Below are 17,812 nucleotides of genomic sequence, written 5' to 3' on the forward strand. Positions count from 1 at the left end.
ACATCGCGTAACCCCGGTTACGTTACGCGACTCCCGTGATTTCACAGTTACACCGACGCCGTTCGGAGGGCAAAGTAAATTCGGAGGGCGAAGTAGCACGCAGGAGGAGGGGTATATGCTCCCCTCAGTACCCTCCCCTCCTCCTCCTCAAGGGTTGTGCTCTAATTCGGTGTTACAGCGGGTTGTAAGCGGCTTTCATTTTTTTTGTTAGCGTTTTAACTAAGACATTCGCATGGTCGTGCTAAATTGTCACATGTTTGTAACTTGAAGAAAATGTGTTCTCTTTCTTGCACGAGTTGAAACGTGGGTGCACCAGTGTGCAAATAGCCCTTAAGTGCTTCCGGTTCCGAACTAGATGGCGGGTTTTGCAGCATTTGCAAGATTAAACCCACGCACAATCTTCAGTAAATGACTTGTAGCGCGCTCAGACGTAATTCACTTTTGTGGTGCGAGAATGATCCATAAAAAATTTGAAAATGCATGTGGGCCACAAGTGTGCCTAGACTGCCCTACAGACGGCACCACAGAGTCTGTTGCCAAATGAAAAAGGGGGAATAAGCATTTCTTCCTCGTCACACCTTTTAGGCACTGCGACGTAACCCGAACAAATTAACGAGTGAAATGCAGTAATGACTCGAGAAATTTTCTGTACTCTTCTCTATGAACATCTAAATCACACAATGCAACTTGCATTAAAAAAAAAAAAAAAAAAATTTGCATTGAAATTTGGAGTGAGAGAAAAAGAGTAATCCAGCATGGCAGACACGAGCCTCATTACCCACATTTTATTTTCAATGCAATCCAGTAGCCGTGCACTGACACAGCTAGAACTTTCCTTTCTCATTGTGGCCGTATTACTGTAACCCTACTGCCATAGTCTTTTTGGACATCGCATGATTTTCACAAATGCAGGCTGTGCAAGTTAGTCATCTCCAATTTCGATGACTCAACATCATTACACTGACAACTAATCGGAAATGTGCAGAAGGCATCCCTATATCAGATATTTGGTGATACAGTTGAATCTCGTTAATTTGTACTTAAGGGGGACCGAAAGTCTGAATTACAAAGACTTTCCTCCCATAGACAGACATAGCATGGGACCTGCATGTTAGTTAAGAGAGGTTGAATTATTGAGACTTGACTGTACTCAGAACAGGACTTTTGTACCCTCTCTAGTCTCCATATAGGCTTTAAGGGATCGCTAACACAGCAGAGCTGGGAATAACTTCTTTCCATCACCCCTGGTGACATTTAGTGACCGTCGCGGAACAAATACTATCCGAGACACCGATCTCGACGGGAGCAACCCCCAAAGAGGGAATGCGACTCCAATCCAGACATTTATTAGGCGCCAGAGTGCACAAAGAGTGGTCCCCTCGGGAGTGGGGCTAGGCAGTTCAAAAGAAACAGGCAGGTATATATACAGCGTGCGGAGTCGTCGGGGGAGGTCCTCAGTCTAAGTCCATCTTGTCCGTGTGCTCTTCGGACTCAATCGACTCCGACTCCGAGGGCGTGGGAGGCTCGGTGGTCGGCGGCTGCTGCGGACTGCCCTGGGATGAGGCCTGCGGCTCCGGCTTGGATCTGCTCGTGGTGGCCAGCAGGGCATCCAGCGCCTGCGCCTCCTCCCGGAACCGCGACGCCAGCACCGGGGGGTCCACGTGCTGGGGCGCCTTGGAGAGAGCGCCCATGGCGTTGTCGAACCACGCCTGGCGTTCCTCCACCCCCTTTGCGAGTGCCTTGAAGGCCTCCTCCTGCGCGCGGGGCCCCGCCTCTGCCAGCGCCTTGCGCGCCCTCTGGAGGCTGGCCCCCATCGCCTCCACCGCCAGGGGGCGCTCCTCGAACTCACGACAGCGCGCCCTGATGGGCTGGCCGAACTTGCGCAGGCTCTCCAGCTTCTCGATGTACTGGCCCTTGGCCACCTCCTCGCCGTCGGCGTACAGCCACGACTCTGTCTCGTTGAGGGCTGCCAGGAAGGCCTCCCTTTCGGAGGGCACCACGAACGGCTGGTAGCGGTCCGACAGGTGGTCCCGCATCTCGTACACGTACTCCTCCACCGCATTCTTGGCATCCACCCGCTCCTTTTCCATGCGGTCCGTGTGCACCATTTGGACCTCGCGCTCCACAAGCTGGTCCAGCTCAGAGGCGCTCAGCTGCGGCACCCGGGCCTCCACCGGAAGCTCTATGGCCTTGGCCTGCTTCTCCTGCGAAGAGGGAAGGGGTTGTCAGGTGGGGGATGGGGAGGGGGCGGCGGGGGAGGGCGTACTTTTGGGCTGGGCCGCTCCTCCTTCTTGACTGGCTCGCCCTCGGCCACCTTGTCGGGGTCTCCTCCCTCGGTTGGGGGTGCCTGGGGACACAAGGGGGGTGACCCCTTCAGCGCTGCTGCCAAGGGGAGAGGGGGTACGGTGCCTGGAACGCATCTCTGACCGGTGCGTTTAGCGTCCTATCCCGCCCGTACATCCAAGGTTGGCATCATGGACGGCGTGACACTCGGACGTAGACGCGTTCCAGGCACCGTACGGGGGAGCAGGGGGACAAGAGACTCACCTCTTCGTTACTCGCCGCCCCCGCCGCCGCTAGGTCGCCACCGTTTGCACACCCGGCACTTGCCTGTCGACCGTCGGGCTTGCGGTCCACGGCCGAGGCGGACACCACAGAGAAAATGCCGTGCAGGTTGAGGCGCACTTTCACCTTGATCTTGGACGCCTCGCCCTCGGCCGCGGGGACAACCTTGTCCACCGTGAAGCTGCCCAGCTGCAGGTCCGGGTGGGGCACCGCAGCCTCCTTCGGGTACCTGCGTCCCACGGAACCCGCTCAGTCCCGGCTGTTCCCCCGACGCCATTAACGGCACAGAGGCCGTGCACAAAAAATGCGTACCACAATGCCATCCGAGATGACTGCTATCAAGTTTGCCAGTCGTACTCCACACCTTAAACACTCTTTACAACAACAATGCCAATACAAATGGAGAAATATTTTACGGTGTTTGTCTTCTCCGTCTATGTCTCAAATAGCGGGCAGGCTCTTTAAATTGACCGCAAAATTCGGTTTCTTAACCTATTGTGCTGCGATTTCGTGCAGTGGTTCCCACAGGCGGTGCATTCTTTTATCAAATTTGCAAAGAGCGAACTTGCTTGCGAAGAAAGTAAAAAAAAGAAAAAGGCTTAACTCCTATGGAAGCACAGTGAAGCCACCAGTCTTCAAACAATATAGAACCCTATAGTTTGAGGACCGGTGGCTTCGCTGGGTTTTCATAGGAGTTAAGCCTTTTTCTTTTTTACTTCTCCTCAAGTAAGTTAGCTCTTTGCAGATTTAAAAAAAAAAAAAAAAACGCCACCTGTGGGAAATGCCGCACAAAATCGTAGCACAATAGGTTAAGAAACCGAATTTTGCGGTCAATTTAAAGAGCTTGCCGCTACTTAAGACAGCCAGTACTAGCCCAATCACCGGCATTATTCTTGGGGACAACTTTCTACAACATTTTAGAGGTGTGAGCGTGCAGAGCTTTGATCAAAATTTACGGTGCTGCAGCATTCATAGCTTTGACAGCATAGCCACAGAAGTTACCCACTTAAATATAAGTCCACTTGCAGCTTGACCAGTTCACACCAGATCCGTAATCCAGCTGCAGGTGGACCAATTTTCACCTGGGGCCTAGTCTGCTCGTCATCTGCCACAACGGTCAAGAACCAACAGAGATTGCAGGGGTGTCCCACCTGGCCTCGAGGTTGAAGGGCTTGCTCCGGTAGAAGGTGAGCATCTTGCTGAAGGGCAGCTGGTGCCAGCGAGGGAACACTTCTGCCCGGCCATCCTCTCCCTTGCCCGGGTCGTAGCACAGCTCGATGGGGTAGGGCTGGGCGTCCACAACCGCAAAGTCCCGCACCTTGAAGATGGGCGACAGCATGGCACACTGCAGGGCGCAGCCCCGGGCCACCGCCTCATCCTGGTTCAGTGTCGTCGAGGGCTCCCGTTGGAACACCTTGCGGACCAGCTGCTTGACTGCCGGCACCCGGGTGCCGCCCCCGACCAGCTCCACGGACTCTACGTCCGTCGGCCGCAGCCCGGCCTCTGTCAGCGCCTTTGCCATGGTGCGCTCGGCACGAGCTAGCAGCTCGGCGGACATGGCCTCGAAGGTCTCCCGCTTCATCTTGCCCGCAACGTCCCGGTCGTTCATGAAGCACTCGATGTTGAGCGGCAGGTCGTGCGGGTTGGCACTCATCTGCTTCTTGAGCTTCTCGCACTCGGTGATGAGGCGCATGAGGGCACGCCGGTTGGTGGCCACGTCCAGCTTGTAGCGCTCCTTGAACTCCTGGACGAAGTAGCGCACCAGCACCATGTCAAAGTCGCGGCCCCCAACTCCATCGAAGGTGGTGGCCAGCATCTTGAGCCGGTCCTTGTTGAAGGCCACCAGCGCCACCTGGAGCGCCGAGTGGCCCATGTCCACGAAGGCCACCACGCGCGGTTTGTCCTCGGGGAGGTCGTTCTTGTAGAAGCCGAAGCTGAGCGCCACGGCCGTCGTCTCGTTCATCAGGCGCAGGCAGTTGAGGCCCGCGATCTGGGTGGCGTCTAGGAGGGCGCGCCGCTCGGCGTCCGTGAAGAAGTGCGGCACCGACACCACGCAGTCGTTCACCTTGATCCGCAGAGCAGTCTCGGCCACCTCCTTGAGCTTGGTGAACAGCATGGCCGTCACCTGGGCCACCGAGAACGTCTGATCCTCTTCCAGGTAGCGGACCTTGACGCCCACGCGCCCGCCGCCCAAGTCCACCAGCGTGTAGGGCAGGAACGTCGACTCGTGCTTGACCTGTGGGTCGTGGATCTTGCGGCCCTGCAGCCGCTTGAACCCGAAGATGGTGTTTTTCAGGTTCGTCACCTGCTTGTTCTTGGCCGAGACGCCCAGGTCCCGGGTCTTGTCGCCGAACGCCACATACGACCTGCGCGGGACGGCGCGAGGGACTCGTTAGAGATCCGCTGCTGGGGGAGCCGCGGCTACGCTGAGAACCCAAGCCCCAGCGTCCCAGCCTCGTCGGGCCGGGAACACGCGGCCCGAAGGCCCGACGCGCGTAGGTAGGCCGGGGCGGCTGGCACCGGAGGCCTACCGCCGCTCGACGACGGTCCCTCGAATGAATGAAAGTGGGGGTAAACGAGGCCCGCGGTGTGTCCGGAGAATTCCTCCGGAGTTGGGTCGCCTCTGGGGCGGACCTCGGGAGTTGGACATGTGGCAAGGGATACTCACGGCGTCACCCGCTGGCTGTACTCGTTGGCGATGGTCTCGATGCCTCCGGCGCGAGCCACCGCGATGTAGCAGTTCTCATTGCCGAAGTCGAACCCGATCACGGACATGGCTGGGCCGCTGAGAGACTTTTCGGCGCACTGGCGGAACTGTGCTAGCGACACGCTTCGATACGACAAGAAAGGAGCTCGCTCGCTCGGCTACTCAGCCCTGCTTTTCGAGAACTTTCTTCAGCACCGGTATCTTGCCCTCACTCGCAACGCCGGTTGGAACTGACGTCATCGAATGAAGCAAGCGGGGAAGGGAAGCCGGGAAGTCCTTGGACCAATCAGAGGCAACCGAGAGCAATTTCCAAACTGCTGTCAGTACGACGATGATGATAGCAGTACAGAAGCTGCTAGAACATTCTAGTAGTTCATGTCAATTTTGTTCTATTCACTGTTCTATTAAGTATCGCCGTTATCAGTAGTAAAAAAACGGTTAAAGTGCAGGCGAGCTGGTGGATATTTACCATGATGGAACTTAACCCGAGACTGGAGTAGAAACAGAAACTTAAAAGTAGAAGGGACAGAGACAAGTGAAGAAGAGAACGTCTCAAAAAGAGACGTTCTCTTCTTCATTTGTCTCTGTCCCTTCTACTTTTAAATTATCAGTAGATTATTATTTTAGGAGATCCTATTCCGATTTTCACAGAAGCATTTTATCCAAGCCAACTATAATTGCAATTTTTGGCTGAGTCAACTGAGTATTTCCCTAGTGGTCTTTTTGAATAATCGTAGGTTCGAAAACTTTTAAATTTGCCTTAAAATATGTAAATTAAATCCAAAAGTTTTCCGTTTTATGGTTTTGTAATGGCGCTTTCGACGAACGCGCTAGAAGAGTCCTTACGGTTATTCTCGGCATACAAGCAACGGGTCTTTCGAGCAAATGTTCTGTCACGGTGCCACTATCCTGATCAACTAGCCGCCGAGAATCGCTCAGCTGGCTCAGCCGCTCAGCTGCGTTTACGGCGAAAGCGACAACGGATGTAACATCGGGGGAAGCCAGAAGGAGCCAAGTTATAATGGTACGAGCATTTATCAGTCGTTCGCTCAATATTTGCGTATCTTGTTTTTCCTGCACATTAACCCGCTTCGATGCCGTTTAGACATTTAGGCCTAGCGATCCCGTTTCTGTCCGATTTTCGGTGCCCGCTGAGGAAAAGCTCTTGCCGTTCTTCGCCTCGTAGCTACGATTGTTTGACACACGGAGTTTCGTAGTATTTCCTGACCCCTCCTGTACCGCGGCCTGGAATGCGTCGCTGCGTGAACCTGTAGGCGATGATCTCCAACGAGCTGCTATGCTTAGACGACGACACTCCGACATGGTAACTTATTCCTGTCATCCGCAATCAAAATCAAATGAAGAAAAAAAACAAAAAAAAAACAACGGGGAACAGTGATATCATCGCAGTTGCCAAATATAATCCGGGCGGCATTTCACCAGTCGCGTCACTAGTCAGTCGCGGCAGTGTCTGGAGCCAAGTATCGATCTTGTCGCTCTACGTTCGTGGTTTCAACTCCGCAGGTGCCAGACCTTTTGGTCGTATTAATTTGACGAGCATTCCGAGCCCAGGACTTTTGTCTATGCCCAACGGCTTCGAAGCTGTCGGCTTAGTAGCACCGATCTGACGCGTGTGTCCCGTCTAGATGCGAACACCGAGCTGACCGAGCGTACGTTGGATGGATAGCCCAGGCGTGGACGCGAGCCCGTGGTTACGTGACTAACGTCGTGATGTATCAGCGCGGCCCTGTCGCGGGCGCCAGCTGCTGCTTGTCGGGCTTCTTCCAGGGCCTGCTGCGAGACGCGTTTGCCGTAACGCAGTCCCGCGTTTAGATGACTTCCTTAGCTGTTCCATCCCCGCGGCCTCTCTCACCTTTCAGCCTCTCTGCGTCTGGTGAGGTCTTGCAGATTCATCCTAGCAAAAGAAGTCTCGTCCCACGTACTTGTATTTCTGAGGACAACGTCTCTTTGCTCGGAACTGCAACTCGAACGAATGTTAGAAATTTGAAAGTTCTCCTTCCCGAGAATCCCCGCACAGAGGCCGATTCATACGTTTGCATTCTCTCGTTGAGTGTGTTGCGTTTCGTTGTAATCAATTAACACACTGGTACCACCTGATGAGTAAGAACATTTTTGGCTCTTGTATAAAACTAAAGGTTTACAGTATTTGCGAGGTCGAACCTACACGTTATCAACGAGAAAAGGTTGCACGTAACATTGTCAAAATTATTTCGAGCCCACAGCAAATGAATGATGCCTAAAATAATTATAAAACTATATACACAAGTTGGGAGTGTTCAAGAGCTGCCCGATAGACTATGGCAGTGTGTTAAGTAGAGAGTCTCTGTTTCGGAGCGACTGCTTCACCGGGGCCACGTTTGCAATACAAGCTGCGGGGAGATGACGGGAGCGTAGATTGTCTGCAAACGTCCGAGCCTTCCCACTTGTGTTCCTCCGTGCCACCCGACGACGCAGCGCCTGTGCACTTGCGACCATTCGCCGCAGCAGGCGTCCACCATTAAGGTGCAAACACTTCCCATAATTTGGGGTGGACCCTTTCTACAATCTCGGCTCTCTAGCGGTTATGAGAGAACGCAAATGCGCGATCCGGCCTCTAGGATACAGACCGGCAAACACGGTCCGCGCCTCTAAGCGGTCCGGTAACGAGCAGTGCCGCTCCCATCGCAGGGCCTGGGCCCCGACGATGGAAACTGAGCGGCTGGTGGGCACCAGACCACCGGGCCAAGTGGGCAATGAGCAGGCCAGGCGCCACGTGGCGCCCCAGGAACCGCCGGGATACCAGGCACTGGGAAGGCTACCGGGCCCAGCCCTAGCCGGGAAACCCAAGGGACCTCTGAGCGCGGGCAGCAGCAGCAGCAGCAGCGACGAGGAGATGATCGACATCGCGAGCCGGCCGGGGGACGGTGCCCAGTCAAGAGCGTCCGGCGACAACATGGCTTCTTGCCGGATCACAGGTGAGCATCGACTGTGGACCCTAGAATCACGCAGAAATTGAGGGAGAGGAGGGGATTGGAGTGCACGGGGACACCGAGGAGCCGACTGAAACGATTAGTGGGTAGACGCAATGCTAGCTGCCTTTGTTTCTACTCACTGTTGGAAGGGCGAGTAGAGGCAAAGGCAACCAGCTCTGCTCGCACCCTTGTCTCCTCCTCTCCCTCTCTTTCTACCCTTATGGTCACTGACGTCGTGAAAGAGAAAAGCGCGTTGGGGGCCGGGCATTCGAAAGAGACAACCTGGCGTTCTCACTTTGTTGGCTACTTTTTTCTCTTTTTTTCAGCCAGTCGGTAAATGTTTTGTTAGCGTGTAAGGTCAGGGCTGCTCAATAAATGTCGTCTAGACTTTTCTTTTTTTTGCCAGCAAACTCGGTGGCGCCACCTAATTGGTAGCCCCGGCACACTTCCGGTCCGTGCATATTTCCTTGTTTTTATTAACGCATCAATCTTCCACCGTACGAGCGAGTTATGTCCGACGATGCTATAAGCAACAACTTCATGAAGATGGCGTGCAGTTTTGATCTTGCAGATACTGCAAAACCCGCCACCTTCTTTAGATCTAGAACCATTTAAGAGCTCTTTGCACAGTGGCTCCTGTGCGTTACAGCTCGCTCAAGAATGAGCGAATAGCCCGTCAACACCGGCTTTTTTTTTAAAGGAAGCGCATGTTCGGATGATGAAGGGCCTTGTCGGAACAATGGGCTCGTGCTCGCTTGTGGAATGTGTCCCCTCCAAAGATGGCGGTTGCATCGGTTTTCCACCGAGAGCTTCGTCCGAGAAGAAACGGGTTTATCGGAACTTGGGGTTTTAACTTGATTGGCCCGCTTTGTTTTATTTTATTGCATAGTTTTTCATTTTGTTTCTTTAACGAACCCATCAGCTCTTTTTTTGTTCTTCTTTTGCCATTGCATTAAAACGTCGGTTGCAAGTGGTGCTGGTCCGTGTCCACTGGGCTGTTTTATGCAGCTAGTCGATGCTTTAGCGGAATCTGTCTACCAGGAAAGGGGCGCTACCGGGCAATCAGGCAGCATGGTCAAAACGTGCGCCCTGGTGGACAGAGACGGCAGCAGGTAGAAGGCACTTATTGGAGTGATCTACAGTAAGTCGGAACAGTGGTTCATACAGTCGCATACAATTCACTTCTGTCATGGCTGAGAAATAGAGCAACATTGACCCATTGTTGCGAACTGAATAGGAAGGAGGCAACACTGACCCTGTGTTGGGACCGTTATCGAAAATAAGTAATGAAATAGCATTGCTCGTTAGTTTGTAAAAAAAAATAATGCATTATTGGAATTCCTTACCATCCTGCAGATGTAATGAAATATTGTTGCCGTTACCTTTGGAACTAACAAACATTACTGTTGTGCTACTTTAGAGGTTGATATTTTTTAGTAGCAGAGCCGCCGAACTTCGCAGGCAATTGAAGTTTTTCAGAGTGATATTTTAGTGTTTATTTTATTTTTATAAATCTTGTGGGAAAATATTTTTTTTAACCCCTTAAGTGCCACTTTTTCTTTAAGTGACCTAAAGGTGCCATATTTTTTCATTGAGCAGTTTTATTTCTCTAATATCACAGGTAGAATTTCAAAAGTTTATTACGGAAAAAGTAGTATATTTTTGTGTGCACGTGAACCTTGTTACAGTTGTGCGCATTCACGAAGCATCTTGAATTTACGCAGACGCGTTAAGCATCTTACATCCTCTGGGGTTGAGTGTAAAGAAAAGGCTGTAAATTAAGGCAGTCCTGTTGATGTTTTTGCATTAAGTACAGTACAGCCACCTGATTTGAGGTTGCAAACTGTGTGAAATGGCCGCCACCATCCAAATCGTTGTCGCCGTCGTCATCGAATTCTGAGTTCAGCAACAAAGTCATCCTTGTTTTCACTTGACGAACAAAACTCAACCTTCTTCCGAGTCACTCAAGCTTTCTTCAGTGTTCACTTTTCTTTTTCGCGATAACGTTCCGCATGCTCCGTTGGCTAGCGATACCATTCTTAAATTACTGTTGCCAGAGTATGTTCTCATTCATCCTGTCAACGGTGGCTATAAAAAAAAGACGCCAACTAAAACGAGTGCTGCCGTCTATGATCAGTGCCGCAAAACACTCGGACGAGCTGAGCTCGTCCTTGGCATTTTTGTTCTGACTGGTCACTGACCATAGCATTAAGCAATTGACTAGTTTTATGTTAGAATAAATCACTGGTTTCAACAAGAAGTCACCGCGCAGAGACAGATTAGTGAGTTTTAGAGAAGCATACGCAAAATAATATCCCTGTTGCCATGCGCTACTCCAAAATGCAGTTTGAGCTTGGCTGATGCACAGTGGCAACGGCACTATTTCTTTGTGTATGCAGAGCTTTTGCTTACATACTTCTAAAACTTGCTATTATCTCCTGTTGTGAGCACACGTTTGTGCCTCTTTTCAGGGTTCACACAATACGGCCTAGGGGGGTGCCACAAAGGAACCAGGGAACTTAAGAAAATTAACAGAACCCCGTCAAGAAAAAGAAAATGACTTATAAAGACAGAAGTAGGTTGGACAGGTGATAAGAAAATAACTTCCAAATTTCTTTTGGTAACTGGCACGGGAACAGTAACCTTCTCAGTGAAGTTTCAAAATGATGCCACGGAGAAGTCACCACTGTTTTCCCTTTTCAATGCAGTTTTTAGAGTGTAAAATTATTTGTTATTAAGCTAAAATTTACGAAAATTAGTAAAAAGTAACCTCTAACGTAATTGGATAGACAATACCGTAAAATAGTAACGAAAATAGTTTTCTCGTTAACCATTTAGAAATGTAGCGCGTATGTTAGTGCATTACTAAAAATAGTAACGCGTTACCAGTAACATTGTTACTTGTAATGTGTTACTTCCCACACTACAGTGACCTCACTTCATGTCTGCTGACCAGAGCTTTACAAAATTAATATGAAAAACACGAAAGAACAAGACCTCTAAGGACGAAGACAGACAGTACAGTTCTTCCAACTCGCAACCGTCATTTAATGAAGCCAAAGTCAATGCGTTAGCCCTTCTATTAAATCATTAAATGTCGGTTGCTAGTTAAAAGAAGTGTACTGTCTGTCTTTGTCCCCACATGTTTTATTCTTTTGTTTTTCAAATCATCTTTACTAATCCACTCCAAGTTAATTTTCACACAAAATTAATATGGTCTTTTTTTTTTTTTGCATCATATCAATCTTTCTTTTTTTTTTTTTTTTTTTTTTACAAATTTGGATTGATGGTAATGTTACATGCGAGTATTTTTGTAATTGGTCACCCTCGTTAGATGTTTATTCTGCCTCGATTGGAAGATGTGTGTAATTGTTTGTTTGTAAATAGTAGCATTGCGCAAATTGTGCTTTAAAACCAAGTGTCAATTTACCTCCGACCTTCTTAGTAAAAGGAAAGCCCCAATTGACCTTATGTGAAATTGCTTGGTGGTCTGAGAACACTGATAGCGTCTTCATTTTAATATTGGCAACCGTCGTCGGTACCGAAGCACAGTAGAGATATCATAGACAAATGTGCGGGCAGCGTGCTATAGCGCGGCAGGCTTCCAAGAGTTTTGTCAGACAGTTGTGGTAGGTTATTTAAACTCTTTGTCCACATTCCATGGCCGGAAGACAGAAAACAAAGCTGCCGCGCCATTGCACAATGCCCGTACAGTTGTCTCCAGTGCCTGTGTTTCGGCACCGACGACGCTTACCGACATTAATATGGCGACGCTCTGAGTTTTGTCAGACCACCAAGCGATTTCACATGAGGTCTATTGTTCACTTACGTTGCACCTGCCTACTCTGTCGGTTATGGACATTCCAGCTCTAGTAAATTTCCTTCAGAGTTCATGAATGTGTGAGGACTTTGGGCCATACCCACAATGGGGGTTTTGGTCATGTGTGACGCAGCAGCCGTGGTGGATCAGGATGTCGGTTGTGTGCTTGCTAACAGCATGCTCTTGCCTCTGGAGCTCTGCATGCACCTCTTTTGCACCCGTCTGCATGCTCGCGGCAAGAAGCGAAGGGGCTGCCACAGTCCGAACACCGTCAAACTTTTCGGCACTCGGGAGACGAACGCAGGTTTCCGCATGCAGTACAGTCGGACCGTGACAGTTGAGACACCCTGAGTCCCACAAAGTACCGAAGATTTTCCGTCTCAAGGCCTGGGCTTGAAATAGTTTGCGAACTTGGCTAACCCAGTTGCTTCTTCGTTGCTGTCTCGGAGAAGCATGGTGGAACTCTAAACGTTACGGGAATTTATAAAGCCGTCGAGCAGGTTTTGCACGCTACATATATTGAACTCCAGAGGTTTTTGTAACAACGGGGTTAGATTTCGGTTCGATTTTTTCCTCCAAATCTTTTTACCAACGACAAACTGTGTTTCTTTGTCCCTCTGCGTGACCAATAGTTAGCTAACAAAAGAGTATTTTTAATTTTTAAAAAAAGTGTCATTATATTAATGTAAACATAGTAGGTAACGGTTCGACTGTAAGCATGGCAGGTGTCCCGTCAGCGTTCAATTAAGTAAGTATTGACTCTTTGGAACAGTCATTACATACGTTAATTGGTCCTTATCTACCTCTTTAGCCACCTCGGTGTCTCCGAGGCAAGACACCAGCCTGCGGTTCTCCAGGTGGCAGGTTCGAATCCCGACCGAGGTCCCCGCAATCTGACATGGGCTCGTTGCGTGCACCCGAGATTTCGGTTGCGCGTCGAAAGATCACCAGGTGGTTGAAATTAACCTTCAGCCCTCTGCTGGTGTGCATCAGATGCCCTTCGTTGAACCCGCGAATTCGACCATCCACTTTTGGTTTGGACGTTCTAAACCTTGAATTCGGACCCGGTTGGTGAGCCGCAAAGTTGAGTGACGCCCGCCGCGGAGTGTGTCGAACTGTTCTCGCAGCCCCTTCACAGTGCACGGGGACAGGGACGATGCACCGGGGAGGGGGTGCGCAAGGGCTGCATGCCTCGGCACGGCATTTCATTGCAGGGGGTGCCACGGACACCGCTGGCAAATACACTAACCCTCTGTACGCCCAGGCCTTCGGGGACTCGAGTTGTGAATCGCTGGAGGCAGAGAATGCGCAGCTCACAGGTAACCGCGCTCGCTGCAACAAGCATGTTTTCGGTGGCACCTCGGTTGGTGTGTCGCAAAGTTACTGCCGATGCCACAGTCCTTAGATTAACTACTTATTGGCCTGGAAATTTCAGTGGTTTCGGTTCTAATAAATTTTGTCACCATAAGTTGTGCTGATCCATGTAGGAGTAAAGAAAAAAGTTAAGAAATAATTAAAAGACATTTTGATGATTTTTTTTTAAAGATGGCGTTCCCAGTCGTCCACTTTTTCTATGGGTTTGTGGAATTTAACGAAAGAGTAGACTCGTCCAACGACTTTTTCCACGGCGGCTTGTCCGGACCTACTTCCATCCGTTAGGTTCTCCGAGGAAGCTGATTTGGTTGACGCATAACGTCGGCAGCATGCCCGTGCGCCTCTGGCACTTCAATCTGTCCCTAGAAAAAATGATCTTATTGTGTGACAGAAATATTCCAGACCAGGTAATCTAAGCACCGTGCCAATACTTGTCGCTTATTCTTGTGAGATGTGCATGCTACATAGGCTTTGCAAGAGCTACCCATGTTCCTTCCCGCGTCGGCTCATTGTGTTGCTTTTCCATCCCTGCCGTCTCTCTTGAAGGAGAGAAAACAATGCTCGAGATTTTTGAGTGGTTTTTATTCAGCCTAGGGTATACCACATGGTCTGCTTGATACCTGATAGCTCTTATTGGTGTCATAGCTCTTGCGAGAGCTGTGTTTCCCTTGTCGTCACATCAGTCTCGCTCTGGTGCACCTTGGGGTGAATGAATGTATGAATGCCGCTATTGCAGTTTGGTGTATCAGCACTGGTAACTCTGTGATAAGTTAGCTGGAACGTCGCTTAAGCAACGTTCCACCGTCATATGAAGTGTGTACGTGGCTAGCACGTGACATCACCGCACCATATGCTTGCTGGTGGTCGTCCCTACTTGCTCTTGCCGAGAAAAGCAAGTTTGGTGCCATACGCTGCAGAAAATACGTGCTCAGCAGCAAGCCCAGCAAAGTGGCAGCTGATCCGATATCAGCAGTGGATAAAGCATCTTATCATCTGCCACCAAGTTTTGTCGGTGTGAAAGGAATCTGCCGAACACTCACTTTCAGCGTGTGCTGAGAGCAGCTAATAGAGAGTTTTAGTAGATCGTTCCGATACCTCCGATAACGATACTATGCATGCGCAAGGGAGGCGGTGGCGGAGTATCGGGTATCGTTATCGGAGTCATGGGAACGATCTACTAAAACTCTCTATTGCCTCCAGTGAATACTGCCTTCCGCGTTTTCTGCTTTCCTCGTTTTGGCGAGGTCAGCGGGAGCGGGCCACTTCCATCACTTGCCACGATGAGCAAAGGTGCACAAGGGCCGCGTCAAGACGGAAGCTAAAACCGCTATGTGTGCAAATGAAACGCGACTCTTTTTTTTTTTTTTTTATCATAGTTGGCGGGGGGGATGGGGGGGGGGGGGGGGGGGGACTTTTTGTGAGAAAGACGAAGACGTGCGTATACGAACGAAAACAAGGAAGAGGAAAGTGTGCGGGCCGCCCGAGGCCGTGGCGGCCCCCATCGGCGCCATGCACCAGCGCCAGGGATCTATCGGGCCTCAACAGGGCGACTCGTGCGCCGACCCCGGCCCGGAACCCGACCCGTACGGCGGGCCGGGTGTCGGGCCGGATTCGGGGTCGAGCACCTCTTCAAGCGGCGCCCTGGTGCTGCCGGCGCCCTACCCGTGTCGCCGCAGACCGCAAAAGGACTCCGGTGAGTCAACGGCCGACGCGTTGATGATAGCAGACGACGGTACAGCGCGCAGGTGCCAACGGCTCTGGTCGAACTCTTTTAAAAGTTGGGCGGGTGCTTGCGTCATCTAGCCAGTGGCTGACTGCATGGCCACTGACTAACTAATATCAGGCTGAGCAGGAAGACGTGAAATGCGCAGCTTTTTGGCATCAACACTGCTCCATTGGCTCCATTGGCTCCATTCCTCGTTTCTTCTTTTGGATCGGAAGAATGGACTGTCGTCTGACATCCACGCTGCGCGATGTTAACGCACGCACCGAGTGACAGCGTAGTACTCGGAAAGGATGAAATCCCTCCGTTATTGTTTCGCGGCGTTCGTGGACCTTGTGACGCAGCGTTCCATGTCGGCATGTGCCGCTTTGCAACCGAGTGGAAAGAGTAGCGCGCCTCTTGGCTTTTTTCTTCACGCGTAAACAGCGTATGACGACGCACAAATATGTGTATGCGGTGCAGGCTGCAGTCGTGGGGTAACTAAGGTGCCCCAGGAGCGAATGAGTAGTCTTTTTCTCTCTGGCGGGGCATTGCGTGTGGTTGCGGCGGTTACTACGGGGCACGCAGGCGAACGCGGAGCGAGCAGACGACCTTCGCCGATTGCGTCTGCTCAAAGCCACCTTGCTCGCTGCAAGTTCCTCCTCCCATCGCACCGCGTCAGCGATCGGTTGTCGATGCTCGTCGATTTCTCCCCCTGGAGTTGAAAGGAGGCACGCGACCGTTCCCTTCCACGAGATAACCGGCGGTCGCATCGGTGATTTCGGGGGCGGACGCGGAGATAACGGAGTGGATAGCCGATCAACTTGGGGGCGACTCGCCCGGTGTCCGCTCTCTGACGTGCCGGGGGAGTGAGCGCATGGATGCTCTGCAGCTGGCCGCGTTCGGCGGCAACGCCGAGGAGGGCCGCTGGAAGGACCCGCAGGATCACTTCGAGGACGGAACCCCGCTCGACGTAGGCTTCCGATGGCAAGGTACGCGCTCCTGCGATCGCTTCCTGACTACCGGCCCGACTCGCGTGCGTCGTCTGCTTCTGCCTCTGCTGGCTTTTTCTTTTCTTTTCCGATTTTTTTTTTTCGTTGAGTTAGATAGTTGACGTAAGCACGGGATGACGCCGTTAATAATAATTGGAGTTGTGGATATTTATACAGCGTGTAGTACTTGGTCAGCCATTTCAAAGCTGCGACGAGTCACTCGCTGTAAATGAGCAATTTAGCCACCGCAGTACAACCGCTAGCCTGGACCGCACGCCGGTATGATGCTCATCCAGATCGAAACGGGCAGGGGTGGAAATTGAACTCTGGGTTCTGCAGCGCGAGCTTTCGCTCGGATGACACCGTTAATGTGTGGTTTGTTTTTCGTTGGGTGTAATTTTAATAAATGTCTAGTTGGAGTTCATATCTCTGTCCTTGTTTATTGCGCGCTGCATCGCCCATTTGTGAGACAACTTTGCTTTTATTCGCGAATTTTTAACGAGAGAGAGAGAAGCTTGAGCACGCAGTTCGAACCCTTTGCCGGCTTCGGAAGTCGTGTAGCCTTCGGGTTTCGTTTTCATTTCGCCCTATCCGACGCAGAGGCGCGCGTGCCCGTGTGGGGGGTGATGACGTTGTGGTCACATGCGCCTCCGAGCTTCACAAACGCGCGAGGGGCGGTGTTGCTTGTGTTGCCTCCACTGAATCCACACGTGTAGCACGTGTGGATTCAGTGGTCCTCGCGTGCCTGGCACGGAATGCACAGCAGTGTGGGGGTGATTTGCCCCTGTTCCGTGCGTCTTCCCACGGCAGCCCGGCGTCGGATATGTTGAGGCCCCTATTACGTCAGCTACCCGATCATCCTGCTCTTGAAATTAGTAGCGCCCGAGTTTCGACGATTGCCGAGAACATGGTTGGCCCAATATGACTAACGCCCGCTGTCTTTCTTTTTTTTTTTTTAATTTATTGCGCCGTAATGGGCCATAGATGCGTCACCGCGAAGTTCGATTGATACCGCGGATAAGGTTGATGACATCTCGACACCTTTATCTACAATGTGATCGCTCGCTTTGCGTGGCACTGATAGGATGGTACTAGAGCTGCACTTAAGATGTGTCAAACGTGCACTTAAATATTGTAATGAGGGGAGAAAAAAGGGTAGACCAATAAATATTTCTTTCAAAACTATACTTCTAGTTCCTATAAAGTGGTCTTACGGCTACTGTCTTTTTTTAGAAATAAACATTTTTATTGTGTGGCTAACCTAGCAATAATGTTACAAAATTACGTGCATTCTTTACTCTTTAAATGGCTATAATAAACTAATTCTATGTCATACTAGCCTATTAGTTTTATTGTAAAGCTCAGTCTTTGGAAACGTGTCTGACATACCTACAACATAAGACGGTCTTGAGAAGTGCTGCTATGAGTCACATTCTGGCTGGGCGGGATGTACTTGAGCCAGTCTCTTCAAGTAGTTCAGTGACCGGTGTCATAAGATGCCTCATACAAAAACACTTCATCAACACATCTCATACCAACGCTGTTTTTATTTTTATCGTTCATATTGTTTGGATGAAAATTTTTGATGTTATTCACTGTCTGCACAAGGCCATCCTATGCAAACATGAGCCCTCTTTAATTTTGCTTGTTTGGAAATTACCTGCAAAAGAGTGACTTGTC

At 50.8% G+C, this 17,812-nt stretch overlaps 2 protein-coding genes across 6 annotated transcripts in view; one reads left to right on the forward strand and one right to left on the reverse strand.

Annotated features, from left to right (window-relative positions):
• Nucleotides 1-1,296: 1,296 nt before the first annotated feature.
• LOC8023438 (heat shock protein 105 kDa) lies at nucleotides 1,297-5,589 on the reverse strand. The gene is made up of 5 exons (XM_002401110.5): nucleotides 5,234-5,589; nucleotides 3,717-4,931; nucleotides 2,548-2,794; nucleotides 2,267-2,347; nucleotides 1,297-2,204 (listed from the first exon to the last, which is right to left on the reverse strand). The coding sequence occupies exons 1-5, from the start codon at nucleotides 5,338-5,340 to the stop codon at nucleotides 1,455-1,457; spliced, it is 2,400 nt and encodes a 799-aa protein (XP_002401154.3). The 5' UTR covers nucleotides 5,341-5,589; the 3' UTR covers nucleotides 1,297-1,454.
• A 624-nt stretch (nucleotides 5,590-6,213) lies between these two features.
• LOC8023439 (H(+)/Cl(-) exchange transporter 4) overlaps nucleotides 6,214-17,812 on the forward strand; it is a 28,502-nt gene continuing 16,903 nt past the window's right edge. Inside the window, exons 1-3 of one of the 5 annotated variants that reach the window (XM_029991396.4) lie at nucleotides 6,214-6,296; nucleotides 7,961-8,247; nucleotides 13,279-13,383. In XM_029991396.4, the coding sequence (XP_029847256.2) occupies nucleotides 7,977-8,247; nucleotides 13,279-13,383 (376 nt within the window). In that variant the 5' untranslated portion in view covers nucleotides 6,214-6,296; nucleotides 7,961-7,976. Of the gene's footprint in view, nucleotides 6,297-6,316; nucleotides 6,597-6,722; nucleotides 6,797-7,960; nucleotides 8,248-13,278; nucleotides 13,384-15,138; nucleotides 16,133-17,812 lie in introns of those variants that run through there. The other 4 variants (XM_029991392.3, XM_029991404.3, XM_029991410.3 and 1 more) reach the window with 4 other exon arrangements.

This window comes from Ixodes scapularis, unplaced genomic scaffold, assembly GCF_016920785.2.
Source record: "Ixodes scapularis isolate PalLabHiFi unplaced genomic scaffold, ASM1692078v2 PGA_scaffold13__105_contigs__length_92229423, whole genome shotgun sequence".
Classification (NCBI taxonomy): Eukaryota; Metazoa; Arthropoda; class Arachnida; order Ixodida; family Ixodidae; genus Ixodes; species Ixodes scapularis.